Source organism: Bombina bombina, chromosome 1 (assembly GCF_027579735.1).
Source record: "Bombina bombina isolate aBomBom1 chromosome 1, aBomBom1.pri, whole genome shotgun sequence".
NCBI lineage: Eukaryota > Metazoa > Chordata > Amphibia > Anura > Bombinatoridae > Bombina > Bombina bombina.
In genome coordinates, this window is record NC_069499.1 from 915,545,508 (window position 1) to 915,563,465 (window position 17,958).

At 41.2% G+C, this 17,958-nt stretch overlaps 1 protein-coding gene across 1 annotated transcript in view; it reads right to left on the reverse strand.

Annotated features, from left to right (window-relative positions):
• Positions 1-17,958, reverse strand: part of CMTM4 (CKLF like MARVEL transmembrane domain containing 4) — a 201,570-nt gene that overhangs the window by 102,580 nt on the left and 81,032 nt on the right. The window contains exon 2 of the mRNA XM_053699949.1: positions 2,477-2,653. Coding sequence (XP_053555924.1) covers positions 2,477-2,653 — 177 coding nt within the window. The remainder of the gene's footprint in view (positions 1-2,476; positions 2,654-17,958) is intronic.

A 17,958-nucleotide genomic window follows, 5' to 3' on the forward strand; every position in this document is an offset into this window, starting at 1 on the left:
CTTCTGACTCAGATGCAACGTGAGACATCTTGCAATATGTAAGAGAAAAAACAACATATAAAGCAAAATTGATCAAATTCCTTAAATGACAGTTTCAGGAATGGGAAAAAATGCCAAGGAACAAGCTTCTAGCAACCAGAAGCAAAGAAAAATGAGAATTAAATAATGTGGAGACAAAAGCGACGCCCATATTTTTTTAGCGCCAAATAAGACGCCCACATTATTTGGCGCCTAAATGCTTTTGGCGCCAAAAATGACGCCACGTCCGGAACGCCGACATTTTTGGCGCAAAAGAACGTCAAAAATGATGCAACTTCCGGCGACACGTATGACGCCGGAAACAGAAAAGATTTTTTGCGCCAAAAAAGTCCGCGCCAAGAATGACGCAATAAAAAGAAGCATTTTCAGCCCCCGCGAGCCTAACAGCCCACAGGGAAAAAAAGTCAAATTTTTAAGGTAAGAAAAATGATTGATTCAAATGCATTATCCCAAATATGAAACTGACTGTCTGAAAATAAGGAATGTTGAACATCCTGAGTCAAGGCAAATAAATGTTTGAACACATATATTTAGAACTTTATTAAAAAAGTGCCCAACCATAGCTTAGAGTGTCACAGAAAATAAGACTTACTTACCCCAGGACACTCATCTACATATTTGTAGAAACCCAAACCAGTACTGAAACGAAAATCAGCAGAGGAAATGGTATATATATATATATATAAGAGTATATCGTCGATCTGAAAAGGGAGGTAAGAGATGAATCTCTACGACCGATAACAGAGAACCTATGAAATAGACCCCGTAGAAGGAGATCATTGAATTCAAACAGGCAATACTCTCCTCACATCCCTCTGACATTCACTGCACGCTGAGAGGAAAACCGGGCTCCAACCTGCTGCGGAGCGCATATCAACGTAGAATCTAGCACAAACTTACTTCACCACCTCCATAGGAGGCAAAGTTTGTAAAACTGATTTGTGGGTGTGGTGAGGGGTGTATTTGTAGGCATTTTGAGGTTTGGGAAACTTTGCCCCTCCTGGTAGGAATGTATATCCCATACGTCACTAGCTCATGGACTCTTGCTAATTACATGAAAGAAAGGGTTTCATATCCAAAATTATTTTAAAATGAATCACAGATATACTGTATATTTTTATTTAATTTAAAAAAAAATAATGTATGTGACCTGGCTACTTAAATATATAAAATATTTGCCTAGCAACTAAATAACATAAATTATGCTTACCAGATAATTTCCTTTCCAGCTGTATGAGGAGAGTCCACGGCTTCATTCCTTACTTGTGGGAATACAGAACCTGGCCACCAGGAGGAGGCAAAGACACCCCAGCCAAAGGCTTAAAATACCTCCCCCACTTCCATCATCCCCCAGTCATTCTGCTGAGGGAAAAAGGAACAGTAGGAGAAATATCAGGGTAACAATAGTGCAAGAAGAACAAAAACATTTTGGTCCGCCCAATGGAGAAAACGTGCGAGGGCCGTGGACTCTCCTCATACAGATGGATAGGACATTATCTGGTAGGCATTATTTATGCTTTCCATCTTAATATGAGGAGAGTCCACGGGAACATATACCCAAGCTCTAGAGGACACAGGGCACCACAGCCTGCAAATGACGAAAGGCAAAGAATGACTGGGGGATGAGGGAAGTGGGGGAGGTACTTAAGCCTTTGGCTGGGGTGTCTTTGCCTCCTCCTGGTGGCCAGTTTCTGTATTCCCACAAGTAAGGAATCAAGCAGTGGACTCCTAATATGAAGATGGAAATCCTGGTAAAAAAGAGCCCTGACCTCAATCCCACTGAACAGCCTTTGGGATAAATTGGAACACTGAGTACAAGCCAGATCTTCTCATAGACACATTCCAAAACCTTGTGACAAGCCTTCCCAGAAGAGTTACAGCTATTTTATTAATGTCCATGATTTTGGAATGGAATGTCCAACAAGCTCATATAGGTGTGATGGTCAGGTACCCCCATACATTTAACCATATAGTATATTTAGACAATCCCATGAGCATGGACGAGTTTGTAACAATGTTAAGAACTATAGGGTAGTATATTTTGCAACAATGAAGAACACTGTCACAAATATAGTTGCAAGAATAACTGCTGCAATATAGTTTCAAAACACCAAAAGAACAAAGTAAAATGTACAATAGCATTAAATAAGAATGTTGCATGCACTTTCTGAATCACAAAAGCTTAATTTTGTCTTTCAATTTGTGAACAGGTTTTATTTACCTCACACAATTTTTAAGAAAGAAAAAAAGTTGCCATGTTTAAATTCTTTTTTCATATGAATGTAGGGGGGGGGGAATTAAAAAATTCATTACAGTACCCTGAAATGAAAAAGTCATTAGGAAACAAACAGAAGGCAGCCAGGATTGGAGCAACCCAGTATTTGACCTATTTGAAGTAGAATTAATATTATTTTTTCGGCCTAACTCCTAAACTTACCGTTAGGTCCCAGTTGATTTGAGGGATCCTGTGGTGCAGATTAAGGCTGAACATAAGCAGCAAGACACCAGTTACCACAAAAGTGCTGCAGCTGACAAACTCAAAGAAGTAGAGGCCTTCACATGGCGCACACTCCATAATGGTCTCAATGCAGATAAAAGAGAAGAGAGCCAGGGGCTGCATGAAGATAAAAAAAGAGACTTGGTTACAGATAGCCACATAAAAACTCACAATATACCGGTGCAAGAGAGGCAAAGTCTTTATGTAAACATAGTATATAACAATTAAGCTCTGACCTGCAAATAACCTACATATAAAATGTTTTAAAAAACATCTAGTAAAAAACTTAAGACAATTAAAGCCAAAACAGAATTTATGCTTACCTGATAAATTTCTTTCTTTTGCGATGTACCAAGTCCACGGATTTATCCTAACTTGTGGGATATTGTCCTTCCTGACAGGAAGTAGCAAAGAGAGCACCACAGCAGAGCTGTCTATATAGCTCCTCCCTTAACTCCACCCCCCAGTCATTCGACCGAAGGCCAAGGAAGAAAAGGAGAAACTATAAGGTGCAGAGGTGACTGAAGTTTACATAAAAAATACTGTCTTGAATAGACAGGGCGGGCCGTGGACTCGGCACATCGCAAAAGATATTTATCAGGTAAGCATAAATTCTGTTTTCTTTTGCAAGATGTACCGAGTTCACGGATTCAATCTAACTTGTGGGATACCAATACCAAAGCTTTAGGACATGGATGAAGGGATGGACAAGACAGGAACCTAAACAGAAGGCACCACTGCTTGCAAAACCTCTCTCCCAAAAAAAGCCTCTGAAGAAGCAAAAGTATCAAATTTGTAAAATTTGGAAAAGGTATGAAGCGAAGACCAAGTCGCAGCCTTACAAATCTGTTCAACAAAAGCATAATTTTTAAAAGCCCATGTGGAAGCCACCGCTCTAGTGGAGTGGGCTGTAATTCTTTCAGGAGGCTGCTGTCCAGCAGTCTCATAAGCCAAATGGATGATGCTTTTCAGCCAAAAGGAAAGAGGTAGCCGTAGCCTTTTGACCTCTACGCTTTCCAGCATAGACAACAAAGAAGATGATTGGCGAAAATCTTTGGTTCCCTGCAAATAAAACTTCAAGGCACGAACCACGTCCAAGTTGTGCAACAGACGGTCCTTCTTAGAAGGATTAGGACACAGATAAGGAACAACAATTTCCTGATTGATATTCCTGTTAGAAACAACTTAGGGAGGAACCCAGGTTTGGTAAGCAAAACCACCTTATCAGCATGGAAAACAAGATAAGGCAAGTAACATTGTAATGCAGATAGTTCAGAAACTCTTCGAGCTGAAGAGATAGCAACTAGAAACAGAACTTTCCAAGATAGAAGCTTAATATCTATGGAATGCATGGGTTCAAACTGAACCCCCTGAAGAACTTTAAGAACTAAATTGAGACTCCATGGCGGAGCAACAGGATTAAACACAGGCTTAATTCTAACTAAAGCCTGACAAAAAGCCCTAATGTCTGGGACATCTGCCAGACGCTTGTGCAACAGAATAGACAAAGCAGATATCTGTCCCTTTAAGGAACTAGCGGACAATCCTTTCTCCAATCCTTCTTGGAGAAAAGACAAAATCCTAGGAATCCTGATCTTACTCCATGAGTAGCCTTTGGATTCACACCAAAAAAGATATTTACGCCATATCTTATGATAGATTTTCCTGGCGACAGGCTTTCGAGCCTGAATCAAGGTATTTATGACCGACTCAGAGAAACCCCGCTTTGATAAAATCAAGCGTTCAATCTCCAAGCAGTCAGTTGCATAGAAATTAGATTTGGATGCTTGAATGGGCCTTGAATCAAAAGGTCCCATCTCAGTGGCAGAGTCCATGGTGGCAGAGATGACATGTCCACCAGGTCTGCATACCAAGTCGTGCGTGGCCACGCAGGCACTATCAAAATCACTGAAGCTCTCTCCTATTTGATTCTGGCAATCAGACACGGAAGGACAGAGAATGGTGGAAACACATAAGCCAGGTTGAATGACCAGGGTACTGCTAGAGCATCTATCAGTACTGCCTGAGGATCCCATGACCTGGATCCGTAACGAGGAAGTTTGGCGTTCTGACGAGACGCCATCAGATCCAATTCTGGTGTGCACCATAGCTGAACCAGTTGAGCAAACAACTCCAGATGGAGCTCCCACTCCCTCAGATGAAAAGTCTGACGACTTAGAAAATCTGCCTCCCAGTTCTCCACCCCTGGGATATAGATTGCTGATAGATGGCAAGAGTGAGTCTCTGCCCATCGGATTATCCTGTAAACTTCTATCATCGCCAAGGAACTCCTTGTTCCCCCCCTGATGATTGATATAAGCTACAGTCGTGATGTTGTCTGACTGAAACCTGATGAATCCGGCCGAAGCCAGCTGAGGCCACGCCTGAAGAGCATTGAATATAGCTCTTAATTCCAGAATATTTATCGGTAGGAGGGCCTCCTCCTGAGTCCACAAACCTTGTGCTTTCAGGGAATTCCAGACTGCACCCCAGCCCAGTAGGCTGGCGTCCGTCGTCACAATAACCCACGCTGGCCTGCAGAAACACATTCCCCTGGACAGGTGATCCTGTGACAACCACCAAAGAAGAGTCTCTCTGGTCTCTTGATCCAGATTTATCTGAGGAGATAAATCTGCATAACCCCCATTCCACTGTTTGAGCATGCATAGTTGCAGTGGTCTGAGATGCAAGCGAGTAAACGGAACTATGTCCATTGCCGCTACCATAAGTCCGATTACCTCCATACACTGAGCCATTGACGGCCGAGGAATGGAATGAAGAGCTCGGCAGGTGGTTAAAATCTTTGATTTCTTGACCTCAGTCAGAAATATTTTCATGTCCACCGAATCTATCAGAGTTCCCAGGAATGGAACTCATGTGAGAGGAATAAGAACTCTTTTCACGTTCACCTTCCACCCATGAGATCTTAGAAAGGCCAACACTAAGTCCGTGTGAGACTTGGCAAGTTGGAAAGTCGACTCTTGAATTAAGAGGTCGTCTAGATAAGGCGCCACTGCTATGCCCCTCGGCCTTAGGACCGCCAGAAGGGACCCTAGCACCTTTGTGAAGATTCTTGGTGCCGTGGCCAACCCGAAGGGAAGAGCTACAAACTGGTAAAGCCTGTCCAGAAAGGCAAACCTGAGGAACTGCATCCTTTAGATCCACGGTAGTAATATATTGACCCTCCTGGATCATTGGTAAAATAGTCCGAATGGTCTCCATCTTGAAGGATGGAACTCTTAGGAATTGGTTTAGGATCATGAGATCTAGAATTGGTCTGAAGGTTCCCTCTTTTTTTGGGAACCATAAACAGATTGGAGTAGAAACCTTGCCCCTGTTCTGTTTTCAGAACTGGGCAGATCACTCCCATGGTAAAAAGGTCTTCTACACAGCGTAAGAACGCCTCTCTTTTTGTCTGGTTTCTCCAGGATGGCATGGATTGCGCAAAGTTCCCCTCTTGCTTTGCAGCAGGGGAAGAGGAAGCGGGACCACCCTTGAAGTTTTGAAAGGAACGAAAATTAATTTTGTTTGGTCCTTGTCTAATATGACTTATCTTGAGGGAGGACACGACCCTTCCCTCTAGTGATGTCTGAAATGATCTCTTGCAGAGCAGGCCCGAATAGGGTCTTACCTCTGAAAGGGATGGTCAAAAGCTTAGATTTAGATGACACATCAGCTGACCAGGACTTAAGCCATAACGCTCTTCGCACTAAAATGGCAAAACCTAAATTCTTTGCAGCTAACTTAGCAAGATGAAAAGCGGTGTCTGTAATAAAAGAATTAGCCAACTTAAGGGCCTTAATTCTGTCCAAAATATCATCTAGTGGGGTCTCCATCTGAAGAGCCTCTTCTAGAGCCTCAAACCAAAAAGCAGCTGCAGTTGTTACCGGAACAATGCACGCTATAGGTTGAAGAAGAAAACCATGATGAACAAAAAATTTCTTTAGGAGACCCTCTAACTTTTTATCCATAGGATCAATGAAAGCACAACTGTCTTCAATAGGTATAGTTGTACGCTTAGCCAGAGTAGAAATAGCTCCCTCCACCGTAGGGAGGGTCTGCCATGAGTCCTTTATGGTGTCAGAAATGGGGAACATTTTCTTAAAAACAGGAGGGGGAGCGAACGGAATACCTGGTCTATCCCACTCCTTAGTAACAATGTCCGAAATCCTCTTAGGGACCGGAAAAACATCAGTGTAAACAGGAACCTCTAAATATTTGTCCATTTTACACAATTTTTCTGGAACTACAATAGGGTCACAATCATCCAGAGTAGCACCTCCCTGAGCAATAAACGGAGGTGCTCTAGCTTAAATTTAAATGCCGTCATATCTGAATCTGTCTGAGGGAACAGCTTTCCTGAATCAGAAATCTCTCCCTCAAACAGCAAATCCCTCATCCCTACCTCAGAACATTGTGAGGGAATTTCGGATACGGCTACTAAAGCGTCAGAAGGCTCAGCATTTGTTCTTAACCCAGAGCTACTGCGCTTCCCTTGCAACCCTGGCAGTTTAGATAAAACCTCTGTGAGGGTAGTATTCATAACTGAAGCCATATCTTGCAAGGTGAAAGAATTAGACGCACTAGAGGTACTTGGCGTCGCTTGTGCGGGCGTAACTAGCTGTGACACTTGGGGAGAACTAGATGGCGAAACCCGATATCCTTCTGTCTGAGAATCATTTAATGCCAAATTCTTATAAGTCAAAATATGCTGTTTGCAATTTATAGACATATCAGTACAATTGGGACACATTCTTAGAGAGGGTTCCACAATGGCTTCTAAACAAATTGAACAATGAGTTTCCTCAGTGTCAGACATGTTTAACAGGCTAGTAATGAAGCAAGCAAGCTTGGAAAACACTTTATTTAATGAAAAAACCCACAATTTGCAAAAACGGTACTGTACCTTTAATAGAAAAAAAGGCATACACAAACTGCAAAACAGGTTAAAATTGCTTCAAAAATTCCGAAAATTTAACTGTGTACACACTAAGCTTTAGAAGGACTGCACCACAAGTAAAAAAGCAATAGACCCCCAAATGAAAAAAATCGGATTGATAATTGTCTAAAACCGGTTTAAAAAAAACCCTAAAGCACCTTGCCACAGCTCTGCTGTGGCCCTACCTGCCCTTAGGAAGCCATAATATGGGGTTTAAAGCTTCAATTAGTCCCTCAGAAGACTCTCAGGACCTCAGGAGAAGTTGCTTGCTGCTTGTAAATGTAGGCCCCGCCCACCTCACTCGATGTTGCTGGGGCCTACACAAAACTAACAAACCCTGCCTGAAAGCCATGTGGGTTATAAACAACCCCAAAGAACCCTCAAGCAAATGTCCCATAAAACAGAAAACGTTACTCCCAGATACAAAAACGTTTGTCCCAAATTCACATAAACTGAGTGCCCACAAAAAATTAACTCTTTATGCAAGTTAGTAAAAACCTCTGATAACACTAGGATTACTGCTTACCCTTCCCCTAATGGGGACACTGTCAGCCTTTATGAGTTAACACAGTCTCTGCAGAAAATATGACTGAACATACCTAATTGCTATTAGTGAAAAAATGGCAAAACAAAGTTTGCCCTGTGCAATGTCTTTAGTCCCTTAGTCGTTAGAACATTTGGTGCAGTGTGTTAATTCCCTTTATAGCGGGCTAGTAGCAGACTACAGGTACAGATTGCTATATGCGGATACACTCTCACTCACCCCACTCTTCATGCGGTAGCCTCACTCGGTCTGTGCTCCCGGATCTGACTCCTTTCACAGCAGAAGGAAGGAGGTCTTACCTGGTGTAGAGTGTCCGCTTGCAACCTCCACAAACGCAGTTCCTGTTGCGTCCTTGCTTTCACAGCTCGCCCGGTCACAGCTGCACTCTAGCGCTGCTTTCCAATTAGGGGTGTGATCCAAAAGCAAACTCCTTCCTGTTTGCAATTAACTTGAAGTAGAAAAGAAAAAAGCGGATCCATCCAATACTTTCCAAAACACAGTGACTTTATTATAGCAGTTTTCTTTCACAGATAACCGTAGTAATAACTTCAGAGACACACACTTAAAACCATGGGAGCTGATATGATATGAGGTCCGGTTTCAGTCTTACATGTTTCGGCGGATCCTGACCGCCTTAATCATAGACCATCATGCTCCCATGGTTTTAAGTGTGTGTCTCTGAAGTTATTACTACGGTTATCTGTGAAAGAAAACTGCTATAATAAAGTCACTGTGTTTTGGAAAGTATTGGATGGATCCGCTTTTTTCTTTTATACCTCATTGCTGTATAGCAAGAAACAGTTCCTCACAAGTTTTCCAGTACTCTTCAGCTTCTGTGGGAACAGCAGTGGACCTTAGTTACAAATGCTAAGATCATCATCCTCCAAGCAGAAATCTTCATCTATGTCCTGCCTGAGAGTAAATAGTACAACACCGATACCATTTAAAAATAACAAACACTTGATTGAAGATAAAATAAAACTAACAGTTTAACACCTCTTCTCTTTACCCTTCCTGCTTAGAGCCAGCAAAGAGAATGACTGGGGGGTGGAGTTAAGGGGGGGAGCTATATAGACAGCTCTGCTGTGGTGATCTCTTTGCTACTTCCTGTCAGGAAGGACAATATCCCACAAGTTAGGATGAATCTGTGGACTTGGTACATCTTGCAAAAGAAAATTAAACTTACATTATTCAGCCAGAACATGAAATATTAAACAATTTTCCAATTTACTTCTATTATTTAATTTACTTTGTTCTCTTGATATCCTTGGTTGAAATCTAAACCTAGGTAGGCTCAGCAACAGCACTACTGGGTGCTAGATGCTGGTGGCTCAACATATATGACTTATCATACGCTCAACCAATGTGTTCAAATAGCTCCCAGTAGTGCATTACTGCTTCTTCTCTAAAGGATACCAAAAGAAAGAAGCAAATTTGAATAAAAAAAAAAAAGTAAATTAGAAAACAAAATTCCAATTTCTATAATCAAATTTACTTCCTGATATCCTTTGCTGAAAGCCCTTTTTCATAAGAACCTACTAAAGCAGTCTCAGGGGCACGTTACTTCAGCACTAGATGTAGACCATTGTAAAAATTGTTGCAAACACTGCTGCCATATTGTGCCTATGAAACATGAACACTATTGAGCCTGAATCAGTATTCACTCACGGGGAGGAGCAGTTTCAACAAAAGGATACCAAAAGAAAGAGAAATTTTAATAACTGAAAACTAAATTTTTTTGTACACTCTGAATCATGAAAGTTTAATATAGACTTCCAAGTCCCTTTATTATTTGCAAAACTACAAACTCTAGTAAGAAAAAAAGGTTTATTTTCTATTAATTATGAACATTAGAGCCAACTGTAAATGCTTTCATTCACTAGAACGCAACTGCTTTAGGCAGCTTTGATCTTTTTAAAACAGACAGGTTACAGAATTTGCTTTTGGTGTCTCAATACTTTCATACAAAGTATTATTTAAAAAAAAAAAAAAAAAGTTATAATTTCCCATGTCTTTTTAATATCAGAAGCACTGGTCACAGACCTTCAGTCGCATCAAATGAGTAAACACATATATAAAGGAAAACAAAGTTTATGCTTACCCGATACATTTCTTTCGAGATATGGAGAGAGTCTACAATGTTATTCAATTACTAGTGGAAATATCACTCCTGGCCAGCAGGAGAAGGCAAAGAGCACCACAGCAAAGCTGTTAAGTGATATGGAGAGTCAACAATATCATTTAATTACTAGTGGGCACCAATACCCAAGCTAGAGGACACAGAATCAACAGGGAGGGAGAACAAGACAGGCAGACCTAAACAGAAGGCACCACAGCTTAAAGAACCTCCCAAAAGAGGCCTCAGCCGAAGCAAAAGTATCAAATTTGGAAAATTTGGAAAAAGTATGCAGAGAGGACCAAGTTGCACCCTTGCAAATCTGTTCCACAGAGGCTTCATTTTTGAAAGACCAAGAAGAGGAGACAGCCCTAGTGGAATGAGCTTTAATTCTCTCAGGAGGCTGCTGGCCAGCAGTCTCATAAGCAAAACAAATTATACTTCTCAACCCAAGGGAAAGAGAAGTAGCAGTAGCCTTTTTACCCTTACGCTTTCCTGAGAAACAAACAGTGCAGAAGACTGGCGATAATCCTTAGTCGCCTGAAGGTAGAATTTTAGAGAACGCACAACATCCAAGTTGTGCAACAGACGTTCTTTATGAGAAGAAGGAATGGGACAGAGAGAAGGAACAACAATTTTCTGATTAATATTTCTATCCGAAAACACTTTAGGAAGAAACCCAAATTTAGTACTAAGATCCCCATTATAAGCATGAAAGATAAGGTAAGGCGAATCACACTGGAGAGTTTCGGAACTCTCGGCTTTGCAAACAGAAGAGATGGCAATAAAAAACAAAACCTTCCAAGATAGCAACTTAATATCTATGGAATGTATTGTCTCAAACGGAGCCTGCTGCAAACTTTAAGAACAAGCTTAAAGGGACACTGAACCCCAATTTTTTCTTTCATGATTCAGATAGAACATGCAATTTTAAGCAACTTTCTAATTTGCTCCAATTATCAAATTTTATTTATTCTCTTGGTATCTTTATTTGAAAAGCAAGAATGTAAGTTTAGATGCCAGACCATTTTTGGTGAACAACCTGGGTTGTTCTTGCTGATTGGTGGATAAATTCACCCACCAATGAACAAGAGCTGTCCAGTGTTCTGAACAAAAAAATAGCTTAGATGACTTTTTTCAAATAAAGATAGCAAGAGAACGAAGAAAAATTAATAGGAGTAACTTAGAAAGTTTCTTAAAATTGCATGCTCTATCTGAATCACAAAAGAAAAAACTTGGGTTCAGTGTCCCATTAAGGCTCCAAGGAAGAGCAACAGGTTTAAACACAGGCCTGACAAAAAGATTCAACATCTGGCATATCCGCCAAACGCTTGTGTAACAAACTAGATAAATCAGAAATCTGACCTTTCAGAAAACTGACAACCATTTCTCCAGACCTTCCTGGAGAAAAGACAAAATTCTAGGAATCCTGACCCTACTCCAAGAGAAGCCTTTAGATTCACACCAATAAAGGTATTTACGCCATACCTTATGGTAAATTTATCGAGTAACAGGCTTGCGAGCCTGGATCATGGTCTCAATGACCGACTCAGTAAATCCACTCTTAGACAGAACTAAGCGTTCAATCTCAAAGCAGTCAGCTTCAGAGAAACGAGATTTGGATGGAGGAATGGACCCAGAGTTAGAAAATCCTTCCTCAGAGGCAACCTCCAAGGTGCCCAAGATGACATCTTCACTAGGTCTGCATACCAGATCCAGCGAGGCCATGCAGGAGCTATTAGAATTACTGATGCTCTCTCCTGTGTGAGACGAGCAATATCTAGACCGAAATCCCATGGAATTGCCAGAGCATCTATCAGAGCGGCCTGAGGACCTCTTGATCTTTAAACATACTTTGGAAGCTTGGCGTTCTGCCGAGACACCATCAGATCCAACTCCGGAACCCCCCATTTGAGGGTTAACCTGGAGAACACCTCCAGATGGAGAGCCCACTCCCCGAAATGAAATGTCTGTCTGCTCAGGAAATCCGCTTCCCAGTTGTCCACTCCAGGAATGTGGATGTCGGACAATTGTGAGCTTCCGCCCACTGAATAATCCGTGCCACCTCCTTCATGGCTAATGAACTCAAGAGTTCCTCCCTGGTGGTTGATGTAAGCCACTGAGGTGATTTTGTCCGACTGAAACCTGATAAACCGGGCTAAGGACAACTGAGGCCAAGCCATCAGAGCATTGTAAATCACTCTCAATTCAAAGATGTTTATGGGGAGAGCAGACTTCTCCCGAGTCCATAGTCCCTGCGCCTTTAACAAGTCCAAGACTGCTCCCCAGCCTAGCATCCGTGAACGCAATCACCTAGGAAGGTCTCCGGAAGCATGTGCCCTGAGACAGATGGTCCTGAGAAAGCCACCACAGAAGAGTCTCTTGTTTACTGGTCTAGATCTATCCTCTGAGACAGATCCAAATGGTCTCCGTTCTATTATCTGAGCATGCATAATTGCAGAGCTCTCAAATGGAATTGAGCAAAGGGAACGATGTCCATGGAAGTGACCATCAGACCAATTCCCTCCTTACATTGAGCCACTGATGGCCAAACAGTAGACTGTAGAGAGAGGCAAGAGGAGAGAATTCTTGATTTTCTGACCTCCGTCAGAAATTTTTTCATAGATAGGGAATCTATTATGGTCCCTAAGAAGACCACCCTTGTAGCTGGAACAAAGGGAACTCTTTTTCAGATTCACTTTCCAACCGTGGGAACGTAGAAAAGACAATAAGATCTCTGTATGAGAGTTTGCTTGTTGAAAAGTTGGTGCCTGAACCAATGTCATCCAGGAATGGCGCTACTGCAATTGCCTGGGACCTGATTACTGCCAAGAAAGCCCCCAGAACCTTTGAGAAAATTCTGGGAGCTGTGGCAAGGCCAAAATAGAAGACCCACAAACAAAGTGTTTGTTTAGAAAGGCGAATCTGAAGAATTTGTGATGATCCCTGTGGATGGGAACATGAAGATATGTGTCCTTCAGGTCTATGGTCGTCATGAACTGACCCTCTTGGACCAAAGGAAGAATGGAACAAATGACTTCCATTTTGAAGGACGGTACCCCGAGAAACTTGTTGAGGCACTTTAGGTCTAAAATGGATCGAAAAGTTCCCTCTTTTTTGGCAATACAAACTGCAGGTTGCCATTGAAGACCTTGATGAAGATACATCTTCAATTAAGCTTCCAGCTTTTTGTCCATGGGATTCTGCAAGGAGCAGCTATCCTTTATAAGGATCGTAGTTCTCTTAGCCAGAGTAGCAGGGGCATATTATGGCCTAGGCCAACAAGGCCAGTGCCTAGGGCAGCAGATTTGGGAGGGGCAGCACATCTGCCCTATCCTCTCTCTAAAAGCCAGCACACAGTACAGTGAGCGATAAAGTACAGGCTTTTACAGAGAAGACAAGGCACGTGCACTGATTAAGGTCACTCTTTACAGGCAGTGCTCCTTTAAACTGTTGCTTCATTTAGAGCTGCCGGCATTTTTGCAGTGGAAGTGTTCTTGGTGAGAAACTGCCCAGGGATATGCTTACAAGGTGAGGCTGGAGGAGAAGACCTTGTGCCGATATGCTGCCTTCCCTTGTCAGCTATGGTGGATCTGCGAGCGCAGTGCTTATTGCAGGTCTTAGTTACTAACCGACTGGATGCATCTGTGCACTGCTTAGATCAGCTTGTGATGTCTAATCGTAAACTCTCAGCGCTAATGTATGTTAGCTACTAATAGCCAGCTCTCTCTGCATTCATGAACCCACTAAGTAAATAGTAAACGGACACTTAAAACATTTCATTACTTGAATGATGGTAATTACTGTATGTTGTTTCATGTAAAGGGCAGTGATAGTTTTCAAAGTGTATTCTTCTTTCCCTCCCTTCCTCAACTCACTACCTCCCTCTCTTATTTCTTTCCCTCCCTTCTTTCTCTCAACTCGCTCCCTCCCTTCTTTCCCTCCCCCATTTTCTCCTCTCCCTACCCACTTTTCTCTTCTCCCTCTCTTCCTTCTTTCCTTTCCCTCCCTTTTCTCCCCTCCCCTTCTTTTCTCTCCCTTCTCTCAGGGAGAAAATGGTATGAGATGCATGCAATTCAACCCACATGTATGCAAGCGTTTTGCTAGCCATTTTATTTTGAATTGTTATGGGGGAAAAAAAAAAAAAAAAAAAAAAAAACATTTTACACACTGACCCAAAAACATTAAGGGGAAAAAAGGCCTAAAACCTTTTTTTTCTATGTGGGGGGGGGGGGGGGGGGGCTGTTTTAATAAGAACAAAAATCCCCTCAAAGGTTGAAGTCCTTTGTTGTTTACACAGTTTGAGTCCGTTGGGGTTTATATATAGTGCTTAGTTAAATAATATATCACTGGAGCAGAGTTATTACTTGACTATGTGTGTTGTTTAAATTGCATGGCTTCAATTGCTTATAATTAGCTGCTTTAATTGATGCACAGAGAAGGTATGCAGAGCGAGAAGAGGAGACTGCTATTGCATCTTTAATGTCTACGATGGGGTTAACAGCTTCATTTCAAGCTAAAGGCATTGCAGTCAGGTAGCTGTGCACTCCAAAGAAGGAGGGGGACGGGGTATTCCAAGCTGTCAGTAATCACAGCCCTGTAAATTCAGCTAGAAACTTTTCTCCTGCATTCAGAAATGTTACGAGCACAGAAGGGGGGGCAAGTGCTGTGTAAATAAGTGTGTGTCTGATGTTTCACTGTGTTCCATGTAAAAGGTTTACTCAACAATAAATATCTGAGGATTTATTATCCTGTCTAAAAATAATTTGTTTATGTCTCAATCTGCAGGAAAAAATGGCCATTCCTTGCAAATTCGGACACTTTCAGATACATTTTAAATTTGGTGGAGTATTTATAAATGTCTTTGGTATGATTGAAATATATGTTTTCCTGAATGAGAGAGAGAACATTAAAAAAATATGTTTCCGTGTCTTTAAAAAAAAAGAAAAAAAAGTTTGCTGTATGTTGAATGTTGGGAGTGAATTTACAGTAGGCAAGTTGATATTAGCTTGTGTGTATCGCTGTAAAAGCTTACCTTGGTGCATTTTTTCTTTCTTTGTGGTAATTATTCAGGCTAGAGTCTAAGCTAAGAAATCTGACGCTGTAATGACTTGCTTGTTATTGCTGAAACTTGATTTTAAAGTCATATGTATGTTCTAAAAATGCTATTAACACGCATAATTAAGTTTTAAGTGATATTTGTTTTATGCAAATAAAGACTGCAGAGAGATTTAATGTGTTTCCACATGTTGGAGGCATATAAATATATTGCTTTTGCAAGTGAACTAATTAAAGGGACATTATACACTCATTTTTTCTTTGCATAAATGTTTTGTAGATGATCTATTAATATAGCCCATAAAGTTTTTGGTTTTTTTAAATGTATAGTATTTCTTATTTTTAACATTGCTTTGATTTTCAGACTCCTAACCAAGCCCCAAAGTTTTATGAGAATACCGTCAGCTACCTACTCCAGCTTGCTCCTGTTTGTGTAAAGGGTCTTTTCATATGCAAAAGAAGGGGGAGGGGGGAGTGTCTTATTTCCCACTTGCAGTGGGCTTTCCCACTACCTTTTCAACAGAGCTTCTAAGTAAGTTTTTAAACAGTTTTATACTGGATTTTTATCTCAGTATCTGTGCATCATATTCCTATTACATGCAGTTATAGGAAAAACAGAATTTATGCTTACCTGATAAATTACTTTCTCTTGCGGTGTATCCAGTCCACGGATTCATCCTTTACTTGTGGGATATTCTCATTCCCTACAGGAAGTGGCAAAGAGAGCACACAGCAGAGCTGTCCATATAGCTCCCCCTCTAGCTCCACCCCCCAGTCATTCGACCAAAGGTTAGGAAGAAAAAGGAGAAACCATAGGGTGCAGTGGTGACTGTAGTTTAAACAAAAAAAATTTACCTGACTTAATTGCCAGGGAGGGCCAGGGACTGGATACACCGCAAGAGAAAGTAATTTATCAGGTAAGCATAAATTCTGTTTTCTTTTGCAAGGTGTATCCAGTCCACGGATTCATCCTTTACTTGTGGGATACCAATACCAAAGCTTTAGGACACGGATGAAGGGAGGGAACAAGGCAGGTACCTTAAATGGAAGGCACCACAGCTTGCAAAACCTTTCTCCCAAAAATAGCCTCCGAAGAAGCAAAAGTATCGAATTTGTAAAATTTTGAAAAAGTATGCAGTGAAGACCAAGTCGCTGCATTACAAATCTGTTCAACAGAAGCCTCGTTTTTAAAAGCCCATGTGGAAGCCACTGCTCTGGTAGAATGAGCAGTAATAGTTTCAGGAGGCTGCTGGCCAGCAGTCTCATAAGCCAAACAGATGATGTTTTTCAGCCAAAAGGAAAGAGAGGTAGCAGTCGCTTTCTGACCTCTCCTCTTACCAGAATAGATAACAAACAAGGAAGATGTTTGTCTGAAATCCTTAGTTGCTTGCAAATAGAACTTTAGAGCACAAACTACATCAAGATTGTGCAACAAACGTTCCTTCTTCGAAAAAGGATTAGGACACAGAGAAGGAACAACTATTTCCTGGTTAATATTCTTATTAGAAACCACTTTAGGAAGGAAACCAGGTTTGGTACGCAAAACTACCTTATCTGCGTGGAACACCAGGTAAGGTGAATCGCACTGTAAGGCAGATAATTCTGAGACACTTCGAGCAGAAGAGATATCTACCAAAAACAAAACTTTCCAAGATAACTTAATATCTATGGAATGTAAAGGTTCAAACGGAACCCCTTGAAGAACTGAAAGAACTAGATTTAGACTCCATGGCGGAGCCACAGGTTTATAGACAGGCTTGATTCTGACTAAGGCCTGTGCAAACGCTTGAACGTCTGGAACCTCTGCCAGACGCTTGTGTAAAAGGATAGACAAAGCAGATATCTGTCCTTTTAAGGAACTAGCTGACAATCCTTTCTCCAAACCTTCTTGGAGAAAGGACAATATCCTGGGAATCCTAATCTTACTCCATGAGTAACCCTTGGATTCACACCAACAAAGATATTTCTAACACCACATTCACTTTACCCTCCCGAGAGAGACCCTAGTGCTTAGAGCCGGCAAAGAGAATGACTGGGGGGTGGAGCTAGAGGGGGAGCTATATGGACAGCTCTGCTGTGTGCTGTCTTTGCCACTTCCTGTAGGGAATGAGAATATCCCACAAGTAAAGGATGAATCCGTGGACTGGATACACCTTGCAAGAGAAATGAGTGTATACTGTCCCTTTAAGGAATTTGTAAATGCGATATGTGTGACTTTTGGTCATGTTCTGGCACATAAGTTTTTTTTCTGGCAAGTGATTAATAGGTTGATTTAAGTATGTTATGTGCGTAATGTAAGATTCATACAAGGAGTTGAAAAAGGAGAAAAGAAAAGACTATATGCTGTACGTTATTAAATGTATCTCAAGTAGTTGGGTCTGTTTCTGATGCAAGTAGAGTAATTCAGTAGAGTTTTAATATAAATCAGTAACATATTACGGTGTACTATTATTTATGCTGTGATGGCTCTCATTTACATATATGCAGGTTATGATACAGCAAAGAAGTAGAATTTTAATAGTAAATAATACTAGTTTCCTAATCATGGCTAGGTTATATGTAATATACATGTTATAAATAGTAAGTCCTTAAAGGGACAGTACACTGTAAAATTGTGTTTATGTTGATGTGTTTTCAATGATTTGTTATTCCAGCTGTGTAGCATAAAAAAAGTAGGAAAATTGTATTTTCAGGTTTATTTGTATATATGAAGTAGTTGCTTTTGTGCTTTTAAATCACAGCCTATAACAATGGGTTAAGTTTCA